The following is a 19,367-nucleotide window of genomic DNA, read 5'->3' as shown; positions in this document are numbered from 1 at the left end:
GTCCGCACTATAAATAATATATAATATCATAGAAAGAGGATCACCTTGCCTGATACCATTGTCGATGCTGATCCAATCTGACATAAAGCCATCGAAGTGCAGCTGCGTCTTGCGGCCAGTGAGGACTTGCTCCGTGAATTTGATGAGCTCCAGGGGAAGACGTTGCATTTGCATATTGTGCAGGAGACGCTTGGTGACTGCGTTCGGGAAGGCTCCCTCGATATCCAGGAAGAGAATGGAAGCGACCTTGTGAGATCGCCATGCATTCTTGATGGTATCTTCGAGCAGATGTAGCGAGTCAGTGGTGGAGCGGCCTGGTTGTCCACTGAAGTGTGTATTAGGTAGGAGCTGGTGGTGTTCTAATAAATAGGTCAGTTGATCCGTGACAACAGCTGTGAGTAATTTGCAGGTGGTGTTGAGGAGGGCGATGGGTCGGTAGGCCTTTGGGACAGTGTAGTTAGGCTTGCCGGGCTTCCGTAGTACCACCGTGGTGAACTTCTTCTTCCAGGGGTCATAGTAGGTGCGGTGCGTGAAGACGGCATTGAAGAGTGATACCAGGTAAGGGGTTAGGACAGCAGCGCACTCCTTAAAGACGATATTCCGTATACCATCGGGGCCTGGAGCCTTATAACCGCTAAGTTTAGCTATGGCACGTTTGATTTGATCCGAGGTGATGGGCGTATGGGGAGCGATAGGATCTGGATAAATCTGGTCAGTGGGAACTGAGTTTATATCGGGAGGGGGGGGAAAAGGCTTCAGCTATCAGTGTGCTCTTCTCGGCGTTAGTGGTTGCCTCAATTATGCTGCCGTCAGGTTTCTTCAGTGCCAGGGTCGGGATGCGAGCCTTGCCACCATCGCTAGGGTTGGAGGAGATATAACGGTTGGCTGTCCAGAGATCATTACCCTCAATATCTTCCAGCCAGTCGAGCCAGTGCTGCTTTTTTGTTGATGCGATCTCGTCGGCATATTGGTTCTTAATTGACTTGTACTCTTCATGACAGGGGTGAAGTGGGAGACCGCGCATCTGGTGGGACTGCCGGCTGAGCCGGCTGACGCACTTGTGCATGTCGGTCAATGTGCGAGTCCACCATCGTTTGGAGTGGGGACATGGTTTGGATTGAGGTACGAGTAGCTTTGCAGTTGATGTGATGGCCTGCGTAATGTGTTGGGCCATCTGCTGGAATTCATCAGCGGATGCGAGAGGTAGTGGAGGGAGGGGATCTAGAGCAGTGCTAAGGGTTTTGTTGAATTTGGTCCAATTGACATCGCGCCAGTTCAGGTGTGGGGTACTGGTCGTACGTGGGACTTCCAAGTTGAGTGCTAGAAGGATGAGTAAGTGGTCAGTTTTCAGTCCGTGTAGATAGGGTTCGGTGGTGCATGATACAACGGCATTGAGTAGCCCCTCCGTACCAAATACATTATCAGGGCGGGTCCAGTTTCCAGTGGCTGTAGATTGCAAGGTGGGGATGTTGCCGGGAAGGAGCTGCAACATACCATAGTCAGTGATCAAGTCAATGAGTGGACGTACGAGGGGGTAATTGAAAAGATGCTGATTGCATATCTCTTCCCACATAGGGTGATGGCGGTTGAAATCCCCTAGCCAGAGCATGTGATCATTTGCGGTGGGACGGAGCGTAACAATGTTCTGAGCAAGGAAGGTGTCTAAAGCCGTTAGAGTGTCCTGGTGAGTGCAGTTGTTGTAGATGTTGATGATGGTGCAGATGCCGAAGTCGCCGCAGATTTGAATGATGACCACGTCAGAGGAGGGGAAGGGAACTTGCTTCCAGGTGTTTGTGTCGAGTGAGGTATTAACGAAGGTGATGGCACGTGAACGTTTCTGAGGGTGTGAGTAATGATAAGTGGGATATATGACGTGCCAGTTGTGACTGGCCCGAGTATTACAAAGGAAATTTATATGTGGCTCCTGGATAGCCAGGACATCTTGCTTGGTGATTTCCGGGCTATTCATCATGGATTCTTGGGCAGCTAACGAGGCGTTAAGGTTCTGTTGCCAGATCTGAAGGCTAACATTAGTAGGTTCCGGTTGTTCAGACATTAAGGGGGGTTAGTGGGGGGGTCGCGCTAGGAGTCGAGTAGTTTGAGGCAATGGAGGCAGGAGAGGTAGGTGTGGGGGTTGAGAGGGTCGAGAGGGTCGAGTTTGGAGTCCGTGCCGGGATTGGGGTGGTTGGGGTCGAGTCAGAAGGGGGAGAAGATGCAGAGGCAGATGCGGCCGGTGTATTGGGTGCCAATGGAGTCAATGGTGTTACGATCGTCGAAGGAGATGTCATCGGGGCAGGAGAAAGTTGGGCTATTGGTTGAAAGTGCAAGGTGGTCTGTTTGGGGGGGACAATGTGCGAGCATGTAGTTGGGTTGGCCAGGAAGGAGGGAGGTGGGAGTGAGCGGGATGGTGTGAGTGGAGCTGGGGCTGGAGTCTTGGGTTTGGCAGGGCGTGTTACATGAGTCCAGGTAGATGCAGTAGGGAAGAAGGGTAGTTTATTCTCTGGATGCATGTCATCCAAGGTTTGGCAATGACGAACGAACTCTGGGCATTTACGGCTCCAGCTAGAGTGGGTTTGGCTTCTGCAGTTAGCGCAGCATTCAGTTTGGAAGGCATTGCATTGAGAGGTCCAGTATCGGCCACCACAGGTACCGCATACATCATGTGGGGTGGAGCAGTTACGTGCCATGTGTCCAAACTTTTGACATTTGGCGCAGCGAAGAGGCTCCTTCTTGTCCTTGTGGACCATGTACCGGTGGGCATTGATGCAGATGCCCTCCTTGAGAAGGTCGTTAGCCGTAGCAGCATCCTTTACCTGCATTATAGCAAATGCAAAGCGTTGTTCTGGCGAACAACGTTGAGGGGGTTTAATCCAACGGATGGACGCAATGGAGTTGGGAGGAAGGTGATTGTCCCTTTCGATGAGGTGCAGGAAGTCCTCACGGGTGACGTCAAGGGTGATGGGAAGGTATTGCGCAACAATTGCGTAGGTTCGGTCGTGGATGTAGGCTGTGGAGTCAAGGTGAGATTCCAATGCCAGTCGTCCAACTGGGCTCCTCAGCCAATTTGCTAGGTTCTCGCTGTCCAACTCGACGATCAAGCCCCCGTTGTGGAGACGCTGGATGGCTCTGACCTCCCCAGGGGGGTATCTTCGGTCTCGGTCTTGGCAAGGATATCCGAGATTTTCTTGGCGATGGAGGCATTGGTAGCATCTGGAGCGAAGAGCGAGTTGCCTGGTGTAGGATCCAGGAGAATTTGTTTTGCGCGAATGGAGGCTCTTGTGACAGCTTTCTCCATTGCTGGGGGGATGGATGAGGCAGCAATTGAGCTGTAGGTAGGGCGAGATGGGGCGGACGCGTTCAGCAATGTTGACTGTACTTGAGGCTGCTGTGAGAGCTGGGTCGATAGGGTGTTAAGTCGATCTTGAGTGAATTCAAGGGAGGGCGTGAGGAGTTTGTACGAGTTATTGCAATCTTCAATAGATTCATATAGCGTATCCACTGCTTCTTCGAATCTTTCCGCTGTGACTTTAAGCTCACCCTCCTGCTCATCTCTTTCCCGGCTAATTTAGTTTTGAAGTGTCGTCGATTGGACTAGCATGTCCCGTAGGGTTTCAGAGGTGGTGAGGATGTGAGGATGGAGGCGACTTGCGGGGCGATGGCTGCGATGATGCTGTTCACTATTTTGGGGGTTAAGGATTCTGTGATTTGTTGTGCGACAGTTTCGGCAAGTTCAGAGGCCGCCTATTGCTTCAGGATGAAGGCTACCGCGCGGATAGCATTGATGATAGGGCGTGGTGTGGTCTTGACCATTTGCGTGATTTGGAAGAGGATACCAACCAGGTGTGGTAAAGTGAGAGGTTCGTCGGCTTGGCGTAGCAAAGCGCTGGCTAGGTATTGCTCAGCCGAATCATAATCTTTCACGGCACTCGTGATAGCTTCAATGTCTTCCTGAGGTAGGGGGGTTTTTGCGGTGTTGGAACTACGAGTGGCTGGTGGGCCTGGGCCGTTTAGACCCTTCTTTTTAGGCGCCTTTCCTGATGCCATGATCTGTGAAAGTTAGTATCTAGGTTATGTTTTTTGAGGTTTTTAATTGGTTTTTGATTAAAGTCGGGTACTTGGGTATCGCCGTTGGGCGCCGTTGAGCGCAGTGACCTGGTGTGGTGTCCGGGGTTCTGATTCGGGGTGCCACTTAGTGTGGGACTAAGAGGCGATCTACCACTTCATTAATGAGCCCCAAATCCATAGAGACATTTCAGTGTTTCTGGAATGAAACTACCCTGGATAGTCAAGCGTCTGGTCGACCGGTCAGCTGCTACATTTTATCAAACTTGTCACTCGCGCCTCCCACCCCCATCATCTTCCAGCTATTGATTATGCCTGGTAAGCATAGAGCACCACATATGCCCATCTCTCTCACCAGCTTGCAGTGACTGACAATATGGCATCCACCACTGACGAGAGATACCCGTCTTGGAAAGAGTGCCAGAATACCATTTGGCTGTGCAAAGGGCGGATGATGTGGTTCCGCAACATGTACCTTCCTGACCCTGCGACCTTGACAGAACCAGACAACTCACTTATCTTCGCGTCGGACGCTTTGCTAGCCAAGGTCCCCCCTGCATTCGTTAGCGTCTGCGAGCTCGATATTCTGTGGGATGAAGGACTGGTGTATGGCGAGAAGTTGAAGTCGCTTGGGGTAAAGATAGAGGCAAAGGTTTACCCAGGAGCGCCACATCAGATTCTTGGGATGGATGCTGCGCTGAAAGTTGGGAAGCAGCAGGCTGACGACGCCATCAAGGCTGTGGGAGATGCTTTCAAGGCGGCATAGGTATTGATATGAATGTCACAGAGAAGAGCGATGAATTATGTACGATTACATTGAATGCGAAGACATGCAAGGGCCGCAGTTACATTATAAGGCAGCCTTGTCATTGTCTCTCGGAAAGATGGTTTGTTTGCCAAGGTCCAGTCTGCGTACATGTCTGTGAACTAGATATTTTGCAGAGTTAAAGAATCGCGCGTCAAAGTCTCTTGGAGTGGATGCAGAGGTGAAGGTTTACCCAAGAGCCAAAAGCACCACGTCAAATTTTCGGGATGAACAGAGCACTGAAGGGTGGAGACAGCGATATAATGAGGCCATCAAGCTAAGGGGAATAGCATATCAAAGTTAGCGTACCAGAGGAGACCGATAAGATGTTACTATGGGCATGATTCGAGGCGGATGGGCATTAGGTTAATATAAAGAATTTACGGCGGCAGAATTACCCACGACCACTATGCTGCTGAATCTGCACAAATATTATTGTGCCCCCCCAAAATAAAAAGTGTGCCCCCCCCGAAATTGAATTTGTTGACACCCCAAAAAAGGAAATTGTGTCGCCCCAAAAACTATTGTGTGTGGCCCTGAAAACTGCAACATGTGTCGCCCCAAAATTATATCATGTCGCCCCAAAATTAAAATTGTGATACCAATATTTGACAGAGTGTATTTTATCATCGTCATGCTCATTTCCACCCAGGCTTACATGAAACAAGTCAATTAAAAGCATTGTAGTAAGAGATAGTTACTATGTACGAGTACCAGAATATAAACAGATATAATAAAGTCAGTGTAAAAGGATTATAATCAGTGCTGTCAATCGGTGATGGGTATATTTCAAGTTGAACAATATAGGTGCCAAAAAAATCTAGAAATTGAAAAGACGATTCCCTTCCCATGGGTTGTCAATGCTGGTATCGAGAACAAAAGACCCAGAGGCCTGCAAGGTTGGGGGGTTATCAAGACTGGGATCAATAACAAAAGATACAGAGGCGTGCCTCTGGCTCGGCAACAACATCATGATTATCTAAACTGAAAGAACCAAAAAAGTCACCAGTGTATTTGTCATCACTTGCAGTCAAGTCAACTATAGTGGCCAACTTGGATATGGTTTCAGAGTCTGATGCAGGCATAATCTTGTCATCAGTTTCTGTTGATACTGATCACAAAAGTTTAATATGAGCCTCGCTCGCAATCAACAAAAAAAACAATATACCATACCTCGACAATATTTGGTCTTGCGAGGGGGCTCTGATAAGCTTGACTCAGATGAGGTGGAGCTGTCTTCTGAGTCACTGGATATACTCTCAGACTCGGTACGACCATGGTATGCTGAGCTAGATGAAAGAGTGGCCTTCTCCTTCCCTTTTGATTTCACCCACCCTTGCAACACTGACAGTGGGATGCTTTGATGAGTGACTAAGAAGGCAAGAATTGGCATAGTCTGTTTGAAGCGAACAACCTGAGGAGTGACCTAGAATCACCACATTTTCATGAAATCCACCTCTCGAATTCGTCCTTGCATTTTGTGCCACCAATGACCCATCAGGGAATTGGATACCAGGAGGAATTACGATCCTGCGCTTCTCTTTGACACAAAGATAGTATTGGGGCAGATACTGAAAGATCTCATCTTGGTCCTCCTTGTAATCTGGATTCATCAACTTTGGCAAGGCATCAAGATAAAGGAAGAGCCGAGGGAAAAATTTGCGAAGCTCTAGGTCAAAGAGCTCGAAAGACCAGTTCTTGCTGATGATGATACCATCGACATAATCTGTGATCGCCAGTCTCATGACCTCAAGAGTCTGGACCTCCACCAAAGTTGGTGCTTGGGGATTGCGAAGAACAGGTATCAGAAGTGGGATGTACGAATGTGAGGTCTTCTTAGACTAAAAAGCAGTCAGCAATTTCAGCCAATCACAGTTATGATACTGACAGCTCACCTGTTTTGTTCCACAGGGAATAAAGATTATTTCTCCAGCTTTAAAGTGGAAGTTAGGAAGGCGAGCTGGCTTTGACTAATAAACAAACATTCCAACAGTCACTTGCCTGAGCAACAACTCATTTTAAAACATGCTGACACTTACTTTAGAGACCATCTGAGCCTTTGGCCTGCTGTGAGATTGAGAAGCAGACTTTAAGCCTTGATTAGCCTCGCTATTGGCCTTTTTATAGGCAGTTGATGATCCAGCTGAATTACTGAGCAATTCCTGCAAGATGGAATTAACTGCTAGTGTCGAGGTTGACTTTCTAGCATTGTCCATTTGGCTGCTGGCCTGTCATTTGCTCTATGCTTTCAATGTGTGGTGGCTCTTCAAAGGTAAAGGACAATGAACAAGTTAATTGGTAGGAGAAGGAAGATACATGAATCTTGCAGCGGGTACTAACAAGTGGGAGAGATAGGTAGTTTGGGTAAAAGCCCGTAGGGCTTTTCGGCCCGGTGTATGTGTCTGGACCTAAGGGCTTCGATGATGAGCTGTGATCCCGCATGGAGTAGGAGGGTAGCGACGCGCACTGTGAAGCTTGATGCCCATGAAAAGTAGGAGCTGTACTCACTTGGATCTATATCAACGCACTGGTGGTAACGTTTGACGCAAGAAAGGATCAAGCGCAGGTGATAATGCTTGAATATATGGGGCGATAATGACTGCATGCTCTCTCAGGTATATAGTGAAGGCATCACCAGACCACCTGCCCATGGACTTGACAACGTCAAATGGTACTCCCCTCAGCAAATACTCTAATGTTCTGCCGATTCTGAGACCATGTCCCTTGAGATCCGGTGTAGAGACTCATGCCTCTCATGGTGTGATATGGCACTTTACACTAGGAGTACATAGCACAAACTTGCAGCATCACTCTGTGTGCTATCCGCAGGTATTCCACTATGAGGTGCAGCTTTCCCGCACAATGCGCACCATGCGCGCACCATTCCCGCACTTCACGATGTATATGCGCGCGTGCGTTCCCACGCTTGAGCACCAGCCATCCAGATGCATCCATCCACTGTCCACCATGTTCTCTAGTGCGTATATTTCTATTTCTCTCATCTGCATATTGTTCCATCTTTATTTTTATCATGGACTCTCACCCATATATATCTTACATACCTACTCGGTAGCGCTTCGGCTCCGCATGACCGCGCTTAGGCATGCTATATAAGCGCCAGCAGTACATAGTGAAACCTGGGGGGATTTTTACCACTTACCTTACCTTACTTTACTTTCCACCCACTATCTGCCTAGAAGAACATAGTAGAAATCCATTTTGTCTATACTTCACATCTCTTTTCTCTTATCTTGCATCATATTATCACTTAAGTCTAACCTCTATTGTTTCCGCATGTGCGCGTGCTTTCCCACGCTTCACGCTAATATGCGCGCGTGTTCCCGCGCCTTCGTGCCTTGCGCGCACCTGCGCTTTCTCACACTTCACTTCAGCGCGTACCTCTAGATCTTCACTGCACTCGCTTCCCCTTTAGGGTCGAATGCACTTGTCTCCTCAGGTAATGCAGACTAGGCAATGCGCGACCTTACAACATTTTTTAGATATAGTTAGGAGCTTCATTTGTTCCTCTCTGTATTGTTGTTTCTACACTGGTAGATTGGCTGCTTGGGCAATGGACACGAGTCTTTTCATTAATTCTCTCTTGGAGAGAGGTCTCATACCTTTGGGATGTTTCCACGCAAAAAGGTGATCATCATTTCCTGCTGGGTTGACACGAAAGTGATTCTCTAGCGCTGGTTTCGGGTCGGTAGGCCCTACTTGCGCTGCCCAGAAAGCTTCTTCCCCATTTAATGGGGAAGATTTCGTGCTTGGTATGTGAAACTTGGTGACTGGCAACCCATTGCGATTGATTGCAGATGAGACGTTGTTGCAAGAAATATGCTTGGCTGGATTATAGGACTTGATTGTTTGGACGGTAAACTCTCCCAACCTAGCAACCGTGTAAAAGGTTGTGGTGATGCAAGCGAATATCGCGGTGTCACGGTGGTTGCTATGATTAATGAAAGTGCTTATGATAGAGAGTATATTGACAGTGAATGGTTCTTGTTTCAAACATTTGGATGACTCTGGTGCCAGAGCAGTGGCACCGTCTAAGATTGCTTTGAGTTCTTTTGCGTTAACAATCCAGGGGCGACCGTGCAAGAGGTGCCAGGCTTTTAAGCCGGCTGTATGTGGGAGAAACTGGACATTGTTGATTTTCTGGAATTTTTAAGGAGTCGCAATATACGTGGAATACCAAGAGACCTGCTCCATAGGTCTCCTTGGTAGACTGAGCCCACAAAGAACCCATGACCTCGAGGATGCGATCTAACTGAGCGTCCGATATGACTATGTTTGAGGGGTCAGTGCAAGAGATGCATGTGCTGCTCCCAGCAGGTGTCCATTTGCGAAGCCTTTTCGAGCTAAACAATGTGGTCTCAAGGGAGAGGGAACGGGGGTAAGTCCAGGTTTGTATGGCTGGGGGGAAGGAGTGTTTGGTGTGGAATGGGGAATTGGTGGTAAAGGAGCACTGAAACGTAAATGGGGAGCACTGGAATTATTCTGCGATAGCGTTACTGATGATCTGGTCTTCCTCTGTTCTGGAAGACCTTGCACATTCGAGGGCTTGTTGACGCAGGAGGGTACAATTGATAAGTTTGGAGGCAGCAGGGGTGTACTGCCCATCTCGGAATAAATGGAGCTCCGTGGGGGTAAGAGGGTGAGTGGCGTCGACGAGGAGATGTTGGAGTTGGTAGGGAATGTCGGTTTCAGGGAGTAGAAATTGTTCAGGTCTGAGTTTGCCTCTGGAGAAAGGGTCTACTGGGTTTGATTTGCTAGTGACGTATTCAGTATGGATTTCAAGATGTCTGGGTAGAGCATGGATAAGGTTGTGGATGTGTCTGAACACACCATTAACGGCCTTGTTGCGATGGCGTCCTTTCCACCATCCCTCGACCACTCCCATGTTGTCGCCATAGACGATGATGTTGTCGCCAAGGTGAGGGAGAGAGGTGAGAGTGTGCACCAGGAGTTCAAACCCCACTGCCTCTGCCCATCCAATGTCTCTTTTTGCATTGTCCGCGGTTTTCCACCCTGGAATGAGTCTCCACATGCGCCAACGTTCTCCTATGGTTATGCTGATGCCGATGCCTGAGCTAGCATCAGAAAAGGCTGCTGGAATGGCAAAATGTGCTGGGGGGAGAATAGGACGGGAAACACTGCCTGATTGTAAGAGGTCTGACCACCAGTTCAAGTCCGATTTGGTTTCTTTGTCGGGTCGATGCGGCATGTGAGGTTTCTCACGACAGATAGTGATCGTGCGCTCTAGACTAGTTAGATAGGATCTGTTACGACATTAGTTGCGTGTGGACTGGGATAATCTAACAGTGACGATCACGACAGTGATACCTCATGCTGAGAGTCCAAGGTTGGCTCCTACAGACAAGTAAGAGTTGCGTACACTAGTGGAGGCGAGTGATGATAGCGGTTAGAGGCAGAAGGGGTCTCAAGTCCTTCTGAAGGTGCGAGTCGGATGTCAAGCAAGTAGCTTTAGCAAGACAAGGAGTTCAAGGTAAAACCCAGTAAGATTAAAGTAAGGAACATTTACTTTAATCTATCGACCTTATATAAGGCTACTCTATCATATCTAAGCTCAGCTTGAAGCTGGGTTCTAAGTGCTTATCTATCGAGTCAGAGATACCATGCACGAGGCAGGCTTCTATCTATGATAAGGACTGTGAGGCATCCTTCTATCAGTACATGAGGCAACCATGAGGCTTGCCTTCTATCTTGATAACAAGAATAGGTCTTCTAGACCTATGTCGTCATATATCATGTAAGTGATCCAGACCGCTTATCTAATCCGGCATCTTCCGGGCTTCTCTTCTAATCATCATTAGTCATCAAGACCTAAAGGTCCGGGTATTGTGTCATTGCCGTGCAAGGTGGCAGAGGGCATATCTGTAGCTGGGGGCTCACGTCATGTTACTGTAACAGGATCTGCCCCTTAGTACTATTTCACAGGCGTGCATTAACTTGCCATAGAGTTGCAAGGTCTCTTGCAGTGTGTGTGCAGGCTTCTTTCTCCACGTGTGAATAGCTAACAGGTATTTATTAACTTTTGGTTCGCTCAATGAGACTGTGCGAAGGCGGATGTTCCAAAAGTAACCAATATAAATGGTGGATGTGGTGAAAGGTTGGTCTTTCTCTGGTTGCCAGAAAATGCCTAAGTCAGAGGATGTGTCGTCTATATCTTGGAGCGCGTAGCCGAAGAGGCTATCGTGCTTGGACCTTCGTGAAGCGTCGGAGAGGTCTCTCAAAGGTTGAGAACAATCTTCACTGAACTCCTCAGTTGAGCCATCGTCAAACATATGGCCGCCGAACCAAAGTCTGCTCCCTGATTGATGGAGCCCTCATTCAGCTAAGTCCTTATGCCATTCAGCTCGCTTCCAATTGTACTCCGTCAGGAATTCTTTTCGGACCCTAAAGAAAATGTGGTTGTCGACCCATTTGTCTAAGGGTCCTATGCCTTGATGACAGAATATTTCCATGCCAGTGTCAGCTACATGGCCATAGGCGCCTGCTGATGGTGGCGCTGAAGGCTGTGCAGGTATCAACACAGAATTCCAAGTCCGATGTTCAAACTATGGCCGTAGGCCACTGAGACGGGTGCAGAGGAACTGTTCAATAGGCTTCTGCGACGTCTCGTGTCACAGCCTCGGATCCCGGAGGGAGCCTTGAGATTAATAAATAAATAATTGAAAATTTGCCCCATGTGGTGGGGAAGTTGCTAGTGTCAATGTAGGAATTAATAGAAGGATTGGGGAACAGGGAAATGAGGGAATGCGGGAATGAGAAGTCTTGTATGAGTCTATATTTTCCTGGCTTGCCAGGTTTGGGGATAATGGATAGGGAAGAGGATTGAAATGGTCCTATAAGTTTAGAAAGGTCAATAGTGGAGAATGGGCCTAAGTAACGCGATTTTTGAAGTTCTTTTTGTATGTTGGAGTCGAATTGATCTTTGTACATAGCTATGGACTGATTATTAGGGGGAATCTGTGTGGATGATATAGTAGGGAAGTTTAAAATGAAACCGTGACGGAGGCCGTCTGGTATCTTGGCGAAGCGAGGAAAGAGCTTGAAGTGATGCAGCTCCTTAGCCCATGCTTCTGCTTTGTACGGGGTGATAGGGTTAGACTTTCTGCGCTCTAGGGCAACACTGAGCTCTGTGCGTGACGGCGCCGCATCCTGAGCAAATGTGTTGTGAGTCGTGTTTGTTGCTGTCGCAACCTTCTTCTCATTGCCAGCCTGTGCAGAGTTGCTTTCCTTCCTTAGTCCAGAGTGCTTTGTGGATCCGTTCTGAGATGGTGTCGTGTTTGCCATCCCAGGTGAGAGTCACTGCGCAGTCGATGGTGCGATGAGGGTTGCATCCGAGACATATTGCACAGCATGGGAGGGGAGCGTTGGGGTCTCAAAAGGTACGAGGCTTCTTACTCGTTCTCTCTTCTGAAGACGGCAAGGGGGAGCACTTACGTGTGCTAGAGGAGCGTATGTGTTGCTGTTGGGGCTTGTTCGACCCTGCTACTGCAATGGTGCGGGTCTGGATGAGTGGCATGCGATGGCTGCGAGTATGGTGTGGCACGTGATGGCCATGAGTATGGAGTGGCACGCGATGGCCGTGCAGGTAAATGTGGCATGTGATGGCCATGGTGATGAAAGCCAACATGCAGTTTGGAGCGTGATGTCCGAGCAAGAGAGTGCATTTGGTAGCGGTGTAGAAACAACAATACTGTGAGGAACAAATGATGCTCCTGACTGTATCTAAAAATGTTGTAGGTCGTGCATTGCCTAGTCTGCTATGCTTGAGATGGCAAGCACGTTCGACCCTTAAGGGGAAGCAAGTGCAGCAAAGATCTAGAAGTATGCGCTAAAGCGAAGCACGAGAAAGCGCAGGTGCGGGAACGCGCGCGGGAAAGTGCGCGCACGTATGCGGAAACAATAGAGAGGTTAGACTTAAGTGATAATATGATGCAAGATAAGAGAAGAGAGATGTGAAGTATAGACAAAATGGATTTCTACTATGTTCTTCTAGGTAGATAGTGGGTGGAAAGTAAAGTAAGGTAAGGTGAAGTTTCAGTTGTAAAAAAGTAAGTAAAATGGAAAGTGAGGAGTGGTATGTACTGCTGGCGCTTATATAGCGCGCCTAAGCGCTGTAATGCGGAGCCGAAGCACTACCAAGTAGGTATGTAGAGATATATATAAGTAAGGGTCCATGATAAAAATGAAGTGGAACAATATACAAATGAGAGAAACAGAAATATACGCACTAGAGAACTTGGAGGACAGTGGATGGATGCATCTGGATGGCTGGCGCTATAGGGCGCTCAAGCGTGGGAAAGCTGCACCTCGTATAGGGATAGCTGCGGGTAGCGCACGGAGTGATGCTACAAGTTTGTGCTATGTACTCCTTGGTGGAAACTGCCATATCACGCCATGAGAGGCATGAGTCTCTACAGCAGAACATGATGTCCACAGGTAGGGTGAATTTGGACATGATGCCAAAGTGGAAACCCGATATATATAGGTGTGGAGGAGGAACAAACACAATGGTAATTGAATATAATTCTAAGTTGAAAGATTACAAGGATGAAACGCACCTGAATAGATATTTGCTGGATTCTGAATTGGTTAAAGATAGTCTCGCATGCTTCGTTAAGCAATTCTTGGTTGATTTTGGCCAAACTCCAACTGTTGGAGCTGCCTGTGGAGAGATGCCAGCGTCTACGTTGCTGTGCTTGGTAAAGCAACAAAGCACGCTGTTTGTGCGCGTCAAAATTGTGACACCATCTGTGGTTCTGCAATGCGGACCAAAAGGAAATGTGCATGTTAATCCTGTCGTCCGGCCAGTCATTCTCTTTCATAAGACTAATCATGCGAGGTGCAGTGTAGAAGAGGAATGGGAAGTGGGTGAATATGAGTGGTATGAGATAACTCAAGTAGTCCTCGATGAGCGAGATATATGTCGGCCCAAGGGGATTGCTACTGAGAAGGTTCCTCTAAGTGTATAATTTGGAGGGAACACTGAACCGGGCGCTTGGTCAAGCCTGGTAAGGCATGCAACATGAAGTGTTGATGAGCGATAGTGGCCGATAATAGATAATGGTGCGCGACTTATAACGGAAGCGCACGCTAAGCGGAAGCGGTGCGCGTGCGGGTGGTGGAGCGCAGTGACTCTTAATGAGTCAGAAAACTAATGGGCAGAGTTTCTAGTAATGTACGGCGACAGCGCTCGTATTGTACTTTAGATACTTTAGATTTAGAGGGAAACTTAGACTTATAGTCCAATGATGTGTGGGCAGATGATAGTCATTATACAGTTTATGCACGTCTATATATACTAAGTAATGTTAAGCGCTGTCAAGCGCTAAAGCGAACCGAGAAGCGAAGCGGACACGAGATAATATGTAATAAAGGGTCCATAACGGAAAACATATGAAATATGGCCATAAGCGCTGGAGATATGTCAGAATCAATGAAAATAGAATCGGAATACGCACCGACGAACCGAACAGACATGGAATGGACGGAGGATGTGCGACGGAACCGAGGATGCATGCGCTGATGCACGACTATTGAGCAACCAGAGCGCTGGCGCGCGCGAGCGGCCGATGAAGCACTTGAGCGCACTGGGTGAGATATGAATTGCGCTATATTGGGAAGTGATAGAGACAATGGGATTTTATGTCCCTGCAAGCCCACAGAGATATCAGTCTCTACAGTAGATTCATTGAATTGTTCCCATGTTATATTTTCATCCTTGATGACTTGGGCTTTAGGGTCTCTGATGGTGCCAGCGGGTACCCATTTATGCAGACCATCGGAGGCATGCATCATGATGAGAGCGTCGTCATCAGCTGTGAGAGTAGAGCATGATGCTTCTTCCAGGCCGCTGTTTGTGAAATAAAAGAGTTTGCAGTACTCGCCTGACTTCATCTTTTGGATAGTGTATTGAGACAGGAGGATGATGGGGTCTGAGGGAACATCAACATCCTTGATTGGGGCATACTTGGCTTTGTTCTTCTTGCGTTCTTCTTGAATGGCAGCTTCTTGTTCTGCTTTCAGCGCTTGTTGGTGTTGTGCTTCCTCTTCTGCGGCTTCTCTGTGTTTGGCTTCGGCTTCTCAAGCTTCGTTTTCGATACTGGCAGTCCAAAGGCGTTTGTCTGCGTCATTCTGGATGTGCCAGATATTGGCTAATATGGCAGCTGCCTGTTGATCGTCGATGTTCTTGGTAACGAGTTGAGCTCACGCTTCTGCATATTCTGGAGACTGAAAGTTGGGTGTGATTATGAGATTGGGGTTCCCAGTGAGGAAGGGCATTGTAAAGACAGATGGTGTATGCAAAGAAAGACAGAAAGATATAAAGAAGACACTGAGAGACGACTACTAATGTAGTAATCAAAGACTCGACCTTCCGACGTGGGTCAGAACAAGGTGTGTTACACCACCTTACTAAACTCACATGTAGACTAAATTCTGTGACAGCCTCATGCCTCGGCTGTCACAGAATACCAGCTTGGGAGCCATATGAAAAATTAAGAAGGTAGCAGAAAGATAAAGGAGTGATTGGTGACAGAAGAGACAGTAGTAATTTTTAAGTTGGCTGTAGATTGTTGTAGTATGAAAGTGCTCAGTCGTAGTTGAATTCAATCACATTATTCATCACATGATCTGTGGCTGTACATGCTGTATAATTGCATGGACACTTCAAACTGAATATCATCGACTTTAAGCCAGTCTGCTTGCTTGTATATTGAGAGTCTAGGTACTATAATCGTAGTTAGCTATCAGAGCCATTGTGATGCCCAACACTATCGGTATTACTATCTGTGTCACTACTAGATCCAACATTGGTATTGGAAAGCTCCAAAAGCCTGAACATAACATCGAGTGCTTGACACCATTTTATTGCCCTAGGTTGCCAAATAAAATCAGGCAAGGGGATTCGTAATTCCTTGGTCCCCTGTCGTCCTGATCAGATTATTTCATGTGAGGGATACTCATCACCATCCCATTCATGTGGAAGAACACCAAATCCTTCTGGGATGTGTCCTGCCTCTCGTACTTGAGTAAAAGCTTGATGAAAGGTGTTGTGAAGAGTAGCAGAGTTGAATGGACTGACATGCTTTGGAGCATGAACAGGCTTATAGTGTAAATGAGCATCATGATCAGCAGCAATGAGCTGGGGAAGCTCTTGTAGATCTTCTATTTCGCCACCTGGGTCCTTGAAATCATCGATGTCTTCCCACTCCTCCTCTGATTCTTCATCATCTGATTCTCCATCAGTAGAACCAGAAGCCGAGTATACCTCATCTGAGGGGTGACCTGCTTCAGTCTGATGGGGAGCATGATGTATAGGCTTGCCTGCAGTTCCATAGTACTGTCTGATGATGTCAGGATGGATTCCTTCACAATCATCGGCATATAGCCCATGTTCGAGCTGGCCCATAATATCCTAATGACCACAAAAGAAAAACTTCCCTATTAAGCTGATCATGTTTAAGATATTGGACGACATACATTTGGGCTCTGATCATGTCCCTCTCCTGAGATAGGGTGTGCATTCCATTCAGCTTGAAATGAGCGACAGTCAGACTCAATCTCCTTGAGGAAAAGCTTGTGTAATAGCCAAAGATGCTGAGCATTGGACACATCTAGGTCATAAAGCCTCTCAAGTCGATAGAAAAATGCACGCCACATGCGAGCAAATTGGGTGCCGACTTCAACCCAGGACCGTTCAATCCTGCTGTTGTGAGTCGATCTAATGAGGGGCAGATTTTAACTCAACCAATATAAGCAATGAAATTGTGTTTACTTATGATCCCCACATAAAGCTCGCATGGTTGGGCCCTCTAGTCATGATCATATAAACCGAGACCTTTTTGTTTTCCCCACCTCTATCTCCTCATATTCTTGAAGGTGTGCCATAGATAGCGACAGCATTCAAAAACACCCTAAGCACTGTGGATGCACTATTGCTTGTGCTGGGATGAATGGCAACTATCTGAAAGTCAATGAAGATCAGATGTAGGCAGCTAGTGGAGAATAATAGCCTACTGTGCGGCAATATCCATCAATGATACCATGAATTACGATGCCTCAACGAATTAGCTTATGGTGCCCATCCATGTGCCACAGAGCATTTGGTCGTGAAACCTTGTACTGCCGCCGTTGGATCATAGTGCATTGGCGGATGACAGTTCCCAAGGGATCGACATGGTGGATAGAGGAAATAACTCATTGTTACTGTATCTGCAAGCCCAACTGTCGCAAATGGCCAGTAAGATAGCGAACCCCAGAATTTGGCTTCATCTGATGAAATTCTTGAACAGCTTGATCCAGGTCTGCATCTGAGATCAGGCTATACTTATAGCTAACATTGTTCTGCTTCAAGTAGGAGTGTAAGGTATTACAATGGATGCCCATGACTCGTGCTAGCTTGGTTTGTTGTAGATGACGACCAGGAGAGGCAAATTCATGCAACAACTGGACATTTGGTACCTTACGAGGTCTCCCTGGTTTGCCAGTGTGTGCGACCATGATTGGCTATGGGACTGAAATATTTGATGTTTCACTAGCAATAGTCTAGATATTAGAACTACTGTGGTGAATATGATAGGCTCACCCTCCTTGTGCTGTTGTTTCAGCCTGCTGTAGCTGCCTCAGTAGCATTCCAAATTTTGCTGTAACCTGAAGGACCCAAGACATAGGGACACCGACTACTGCAGAAGAGTTCTCTAGTGCTCGTAATAGTGGTATGGCATTGTTGCTGATGGCCTCAGCATGAAAACATATGCGATGCAGTTCACTGCAAGTCTGGAGTGCCTGAGATGCATGACAATAGATATGGAATAGAGTATCATGGGCTTGATGCAGATGATCTGGCCAGACACCTGAGTCATTAGTAGGCTGTGGTAATGGTGGCAGATCTATTGTAGTTCGAGTTAGATTGACAGTGCTTTGACTGATATTTGTTACGTAAACACACAGGTGTTTATTATTGTTGATTCAATGTGTGAGCCACAGTGAGTGTCAGGTATAAACACGACTTGAACTTCATTTGAGCTCTATATAAGGCCATCATATACTACTATCCAAAGCTCTTTCACACTATGAATGTGAATCACAGGTTGGCTCTCCAAAGGCATAGTGAGTTTTGGTTTGAAGATGGAAATATTGTCTTTCATGTAAGTCCTACTATGAAGGTCTGCCGAGCCTGGCTTGAATTTTCTCTACTATAGGCTGGCAATACCTTATTTTGTGTACATCATGGTACTTGTTCGCCACTCTCCAGCTTTGGAAGAAATTTTGGCTATCCCATCAGATTATGATACCGATGGTACAGAGCAACTTCCAATCGTCCTGCAGCAGATCTCTGAGCAGGAATTCACACATTTTCTCAACTGGGTGTACCACATGTATGTGTATCTACTAGTACAATATCACATAGGCGATAATTAAACTATATCTTCTAGCAGTTCAGTCCCTCCTCCACCTGAGGAGCAATTCCTAGTCGCTATCCTCAAGATTTCGCACCTATGGATGATAAGAAACAGCATCAAGTTTGCTATTGATGGACTGGAAAACCTCACTCTGCACTCTACCCGACGACTAGAGCTTGCTCGGTTATATTCCATACCCCAGTGGATCGCCCCAGCAATTTGAGAGATCATGACATCATCACTCATGAATACTACCGATAATGAGGCTACACAGATGGGGTTTAAAGTGTATACAATTATTGCCTGGGCACAAGAGGTGATGGAGCGTGAACGCAGGGCATTGGCTGCTTACCCACCCTCGCTTCTTGTTTCACCATCCTTCAGCTGCTCAGCTCGCTCACATAGCCAGTGTAAGGAGGCATGGTCAGGATTCTGGTGGAAGAAAGTGGCTCGTGCAATTCTCCATCCAACAAACCCACTTCCACTGACACAGACTCTCCAACTCATCCTTGAGGCTCCATTGCCTAATGACATGAATGCTGCATGCAGACAAGCTACGGTTGATGCGATGATAGAGTTAGATGGACTTGAGGTTGAGGAGAGGATTATTGAGGGGGTTATACGGGCAGTCACTTTGTATTTCAGCTCTCTCTAATATATCTGCTATGGGTGTAATGATAGGCTAAGTGCAAGATGTTAGGTCAAAAAAAAGTCAGCAGAAAATGCCCCTCCCAAAAAAATGGAAACAAACAAGAAATATGGCAACATGAGGGAGTTGAACTAGCAGAGCTGAATGTTATCACAACAACATAATGAAATTTCAACACTGGCAGGAGTTGAACTCCAGAGCAGCTTCCTGGCCCACACTGACCAAGTTACCACTACCAACCAACAACAGAATTGAAATCATAACATTGGCAAGAATTAAACAGCAGAGCAACTTCCTAGCCAAAATCCCATACAGTATCACAACAGGGACCAGGTTACCACTACACTATCCAGCTGATAATAAAGAAGGTGGTAACAGGTATATGCTATCCCACAAGCACCAAAACTCCGAAAAT

The 19,367-nt window shown here is 47.1% G+C and overlaps 5 protein-coding genes across 5 annotated transcripts; 2 read left to right on the top strand and 3 right to left on the bottom strand.

Annotated features, from left to right (window-relative positions):
* Positions 1-4,226: 4,226 nt before the first annotated feature.
* Positions 4,227-4,828, top strand: F5891DRAFT_1256826 (Alpha/Beta hydrolase protein; the record flags this gene model as incomplete). Its single annotated transcript, XM_041370036.1, has 2 exons — positions 4,227-4,380; positions 4,428-4,828. The coding sequence occupies 2 exons, from the start codon at positions 4,227-4,229 to the stop codon at positions 4,826-4,828; spliced, it is 555 nt and encodes a 184-aa protein (XP_041219483.1).
* Positions 4,829-5,790: 962 nt separating this feature from the next.
* F5891DRAFT_1195829 (uncharacterized protein) lies at positions 5,791-7,083 on the bottom strand (the record flags this gene model as incomplete). Its single annotated transcript, XM_041368197.1, has 5 exons — positions 5,791-5,978; positions 6,041-6,293; positions 6,355-6,708; positions 6,763-6,837; positions 6,907-7,083. 5 exons carry the CDS (start codon positions 7,081-7,083, stop codon positions 5,791-5,793), a joined length of 1,047 nt encoding a protein of 348 aa, XP_041219482.1.
* A 6,346-nt stretch (positions 7,084-13,429) lies between these two features.
* On the bottom strand, positions 13,430-15,388 carry F5891DRAFT_1131121 (uncharacterized protein; the record flags this gene model as incomplete). The annotated part of the gene is made up of 6 exons (XM_041364629.1): positions 13,430-13,461; positions 13,590-13,716; positions 14,582-14,797; positions 14,852-14,982; positions 15,004-15,088; positions 15,374-15,388. The coding sequence occupies 6 exons, from the start codon at positions 15,386-15,388 to the stop codon at positions 13,430-13,432; spliced, it is 606 nt and encodes a 201-aa protein (XP_041219481.1).
* A 448-nt stretch (positions 15,389-15,836) lies between these two features.
* On the bottom strand, positions 15,837-16,561 carry F5891DRAFT_985447 (uncharacterized protein; the record flags this gene model as incomplete). The annotated part of the gene is made up of 2 exons (XM_041377594.1): positions 15,837-16,316; positions 16,382-16,561. The coding sequence occupies 2 exons, from the start codon at positions 16,559-16,561 to the stop codon at positions 15,837-15,839; spliced, it is 660 nt and encodes a 219-aa protein (XP_041219480.1).
* A 427-nt stretch (positions 16,562-16,988) lies between these two features.
* On the top strand, positions 16,989-18,958 carry F5891DRAFT_985446 (uncharacterized protein; the record flags this gene model as incomplete). Its single annotated transcript, XM_041377593.1, has 8 exons — positions 16,989-17,141; positions 17,194-17,203; positions 17,315-17,387; positions 17,852-17,886; positions 17,991-18,048; positions 18,103-18,279; positions 18,340-18,486; positions 18,688-18,958. The coding sequence occupies 8 exons, from the start codon at positions 16,989-16,991 to the stop codon at positions 18,956-18,958; spliced, it is 924 nt and encodes a 307-aa protein (XP_041219479.1).
* Positions 18,959-19,367: the final 409 nt, after the last annotated feature.

Source organism: Suillus fuscotomentosus (assembly GCF_016647785.1).
Source record: "Suillus fuscotomentosus strain FC203 chromosome Unknown F5891scaffold_88, whole genome shotgun sequence".
In the NCBI taxonomy this organism is placed as follows: Eukaryota; Fungi; Basidiomycota; class Agaricomycetes; order Boletales; family Suillaceae; genus Suillus; species Suillus fuscotomentosus.
Note: the sequence above shows the minus strand (reverse complement) of the source record. Positions and strands in the feature narration are given on the sequence as shown.